Here is a 4,905-nt window from a genome sequence, read left to right as displayed (position 1 = left end):
ATATATTTATTAATAATAAACCAGATCACACACACAAGGCACACTAACCATAGGAGGAGGATAGGAAAACCAAGTCATCAAAGGTCACTTTACTAGCTGGCGTCCGGAAGTGGCAACCCAATTTTATGCTTTGAATACTCTTTTGGTTTGAATTTGAAGTTCTTCACATTTTATACTCAAAAAACCAATCTTCTCTCTCAAATGACTCAGAGGGGACTCCTTGGACTTGCTAACTTGGCGACAAAAATTTCTCCTTGAGCATTGAAATCATATTGTACTTCGTTTAATGTCATTTTCATATCCTCGTCCGGAATGTGAGCCTTGAACAAATAGAAAATCCTTACATCAATTGGTCAAACTCTACCTCATGAGTGATCGTGCATTCTAAATTGTCAGTGTGGTTCCGCTTTTGCTACGATCCCCCATCTTATTTTTTGGCAACTAGATTCGGCAGATGAGACATTTATGGGTGCAATTCTAAATGGCACAAAGCACAAATGATCCAAATTTCGTAATAATTTATTTGACTTGTATCTCTGCTTGGTTAAAAAAACAACTAATATTTCCAATAATAAGTACAAAAGGAGGAGAATTGTTGTGTTTCTCTTCTCATGCATAGGCAAGTGTTGTATTCTTGGAATTACTAATATTATTTGTTCTTTAAAGAAGAGTTGTCAGTTTTCAAATGCATGTCTTAAAAATGTGAAGAGTAATTAATTTCGCTCTTGGAAAAAATACGCTACCATTATATGGAAGGAGCTTGTAAAGAAGCATTAAACACAATAAATAGAAAAAGTGATGAATTTACAACGAAACAAGATCGCTTGAACATGAAGAGTCTCTTGTTGAGGAACATGAGAAGTGACAGTTTACCATTCATCATGACTATTAACTATGGAAACTTAGGAAGGTCTTTTTTATATAAGATTTTACAAATTTGTAATCTTATTTGAGATAATAAATCTTTGTTGTTGGAGTATTTCTGTGATAGTATACATGAGATACTGAATCATGTGAATTCTATGTCTATCATTTCTTTTTTGGTGTGCTTTCTGTGTGTTTCTGTCATCAATCATGTGTACGGGTGCAAAGTTTTCTCAATAGTCTCTTACACGTAATAATGCACTAATCAATTGCAGCTTAAAGTTTCATGGCATTGTGATTATAGGACCAAAGATTTTAGCTTGAGTTCTAATTCTTTCATAATTATCACACTCACTTTATGCTTTTTTTAATCTCTCTTCTTTCAAATTTCAATCACATATCACATCGACACATCATAGCTTTAAAACACGTCATTTACATGAGTGAAAATGGTGTGAAACGGAGAAAGAGATTGAAAGGTTCATTTTCCTTTTAGCATATAACAGAATTAATACATCAGTAGTTGAATGGTGACAAACTGAAAATAGTTAAACAAAACCTTGTACTGCTTTACATCGGTAATATAATGCACTATTTCATATCCAATGTCGAACAGGGTTACAATAATGAGTGATTCATGCCTAAAAATAAGTGGCTGCTACTGTTCTGAAAGAATTGAGTTTGATCTCAACGCTACCGAACATATATACAGAAAGCAAATTGAGCTTGCACTCATCAAATTAATAATAAAAAAATGGAAAACTCCAAAGTCAATTTAAGGACATAAATAAATTCTTATTGTGTGGAGTGAAAGGCATATGTTTTAAGTAAGGCTTTATTTAAAAAAATATTGTTTTTATTTTTTTATTGTAATTTGCTAAATAGAAAACTAAACAGCGTAGGCAAGTGAGGTTAAGCAACAAGTATATATAATCTGCTTGTAGCTGTCTATATTGTGGTTTCTTTTAATTACCCCGAACATAGGAAAGAAGACAAAACATTTAGGAAACACCACGAGTTAAATAAGCAATATTAGTTGTATATAACGTGCAAGTTAATTAACTGATGACGAATAAAAGAGAAACAACAACAACTGTAACGACGATATTTACGTGAAAAATTTGTAACATTATTATTGTAGTTAAATTCCTCGATCCACCCATGTGATCTAAAATTATATAAAAAAGAAAAAGTCATCCTCTGTCACTACCCTCTCCTTCCCTATACAGCTAAAGACAAAATTCCTGATAGATTTCTCTCTCTCCCTTTGTCTTGTTTGATTTTTCCCTTTTGGTTTTTGTTCCTGACCAACAAAAACCGAGATTACCAAAAAGTTGAAACCCACGATTGTTTATCTTCATCTGAATCAGCTAATGATAATAAAGAATCTTCCTTGATTTCAGCTTTCGGTGGCTTCTCTGCACCAACCTCCTTGCTGTCATCAACAACAACACTGGTTAGTTTCTTTGCCCTTAGAGCCTCAGCATCCCAATCCGTTCGACTCAGAACCACCAACATGGTCACTGCACAAGACCCCTGAGCCGCAAGTAACCCAAGCCACAACCCTTGAAAATCAAACCCTGCGAAAAAACCAAGCCAAACCGCCACAGGCATTCCCACAAGATAGAAACAACCTAAGTTAATGTTGGCACCAACTTTAGGCCTTGCTGTGCCTCTCAGCACTCCACACCCCGTTGTTTGAGGACAGTTTCCGAGTTCGCAGAGTCCTATAACCGGTAGCACAAATGAGGTCAAAGTTATTATCTCCTTGTCTTGTGTGAACATGTTGGCCCAAATGTTCCTAACCAGAATGGTGAAAACCAAAGCGAAAACACCTAACATGAAGCTGCAAGAGAGGCCAACTATGGAAGAAAATTTTGCCTTCGAGGGCTTTTGCGCGCCTAATTTGTTGCCAACTCTTGTGGACACGCTGAAGCTTATTGACGATGGGAAAATGTAGAGCAAGGAAGTTGTTTGAATCAAAATCCCCATGGAGGCCACGGTTGCTCTAGGATTCACCAACAACCCGCATAACAAAATCATGATCTCATACCACCACCATTCTAGGCACACGGAAATGCAGCTTGGGATAGCCAAATTGAGGAGCGATTTCCATTGTGTAAAACACTCGAAAGAAAAGCCTCCCCATGTTTTCTTATGGGTGCCAGAGAAGACTATGTAGAGAATCAAAGAAGCTACGAGGTTGAGGTTAGTCCAAACCCCGCTGAGAGCCACGCCTTTGATTCCCCAATTGAGGTGGGAAACGAGAAGGTAGTTGATAGGAATATGGAGGAGAATTGAGAAAGTGGCACAAAGAGTGAGAGGCAGAGTAATGGATTGGCTTCGAAGGTAAATTCTTAAAGGGTGTAAAAAAGATTGTGCTAAGAGGTCAGGGATGGAATAAAGAAGATATGATTGGGCTTGTGTGGCGATAGCCTCGTCTTGGCCACATAATAGAAGGATATGCTTCATGTAGAGCCAAAGGAGAGAGATTGGGATACAAGTGAAGAGGAGCAAGAGAATGGTTCTTTGTAAGCAGAGGCCGAGGAGGGAGAACTTTTTGGCACCGTAGGCTTGTCCGCAAATGGATTCCATTCCGACGGCGAGGCCGGAGAGGATAGAGTAGCCGCTGATGTTGGCGAAGCCCACGGCGAGTGAGCCGCCGGCTAAGGCCAGCTCGCCGAGGCGGCCCAGGAAGAGCATGGAGATCATGGAACGGCAGTAGAGCAAGAGACCGGTGAGGATCATGGGGAAGGCTATCTTGCATATTGAAATGAGTTCTTTCAAGACATGATGATGGGTTTGCATTGTTCTTGGGTCGTTTTTTTCTTCATGGAGTGTTGTTAGTGTTACTGTTATGTCCTTTTGGATCAAGGGGTTGGTGATCATCATGTCTGCCTCTGGGGGTTTCATTGAAACTACATACTCCGGGTTTGAGTTGCATTTGCAGGGGAGGTGGGAAGTTATATGACACATATTTTCTGCTTTTTGTGTGTGTGTGTGTCAAGAAAAGAGTGGTTTAGAGAACACGTGAAAGTTGAACCGAGAAAGAAAGAGAGAGATAGAGAGGATTATAGGGTGAACGGGAGGGGGTTGAGCACAGGCTTGTCTTGGGGCTTTTATAGGAGATTTTGGGTGGGAATATGGGCGTCAAATCTGTCCGAGAACATGTTTCGCTATGATGTATGATTTGTAGTTAATTATATTTGTTAAGTATATAGTCAGGTATTGAATTTTTATATCAGTTATTTGTTGAGAAAAGATGATTTTTTTTAAGAAGAGTCTATGTTTACTTAGGAATTAGTCTTCGACTTTTCACTAGAAGGACCAAAAGATAAGTGAACACCCAACAAAATTCAAAAACAAAAAAATTAGCACTTGACGCACTTTTGGAGGGGTGGAAGCGTTCAGGATCTCGACCGGTCTACTTTGTGAAGAGGGCCATATCCACTTTGGAAGACTAAGATTTAGATGTTGGAGATTTGTTAGTTTTTTTGGTTCTTGGAAGGTCCAAAATCAAGTCCAATCAAAGTAAAACCCTGTTGTTTTAGTTCAAATTCTAACTTACGCATATGCTAAAAGACATGAGAGGGAGGATAATCCAAATTGAGAGTGTGCAGTTTCTGTTGTATTAAGGGTTAGTGCTGCTCCAAAACAAAGGTTTTTCCTTGGACAGTAATATACATTTTTGTAAGCAAACCAAAAGCCAAGAGCCCATTAGAGTTCGTCAATGTTCACCCTTGATATATAAGGAATTGTGCATCAGTATTAGGGGTTTAATATATTGCTTTATTGACAACTCAAATTTGTCTGCTTCGTAGCAGGGAACAAAGCTTGAGGACAAGGCTACTTAACGGTTTGTTCAACCACAATGTAGTATCTGAAGCATCCAGAGATACCATTGTGTTGCTTTGTGCCTCACTTTTGAAAGACGAATCAACCAATCCCACCCTCCTTGAGCATCTTTATCTACAATACTTTCCTTCTTGCTCTTTGTCCGCACAAGATAACAAAAAGACGAGTTTCATTGTCAATGTGTTC

The 4,905-nt window shown here is 38.5% G+C and overlaps 1 protein-coding gene across 1 annotated transcript; it reads right to left on the bottom strand.

Annotated features, from left to right (window-relative positions):
* Window positions 1-1,971: 1,971 nt before the first annotated feature.
* LOC114402699 (protein DETOXIFICATION 49-like) lies at window positions 1,972-4,037 on the bottom strand. The gene has a single exon (XM_028365352.1). It carries the CDS (start codon window positions 3,838-3,840, stop codon window positions 2,188-2,190), a length of 1,653 nt encoding a protein of 550 aa, XP_028221153.1. The 5' UTR covers window positions 3,841-4,037; the 3' UTR covers window positions 1,972-2,187.
* Window positions 4,038-4,905: the final 868 nt, after the last annotated feature.

The sequence above is a fragment of the Glycine soja genome, chromosome 20, assembly GCF_004193775.1.
Source record: "Glycine soja cultivar W05 chromosome 20, ASM419377v2, whole genome shotgun sequence".
In the NCBI taxonomy this organism is placed as follows: domain Eukaryota; kingdom Viridiplantae; phylum Streptophyta; class Magnoliopsida; order Fabales; family Fabaceae; genus Glycine; species Glycine soja.
This window is presented reverse-complemented; position numbering and strand designations above follow the sequence as displayed.

Coding starts and splice junctions, on each gene's coding strand:
- LOC114402699 (XM_028365352.1), bottom strand. CDS start 3,840: ATGTGTCATATAACTTCCCACCTCCCCTGCAAATGCAACTCAAACCCG.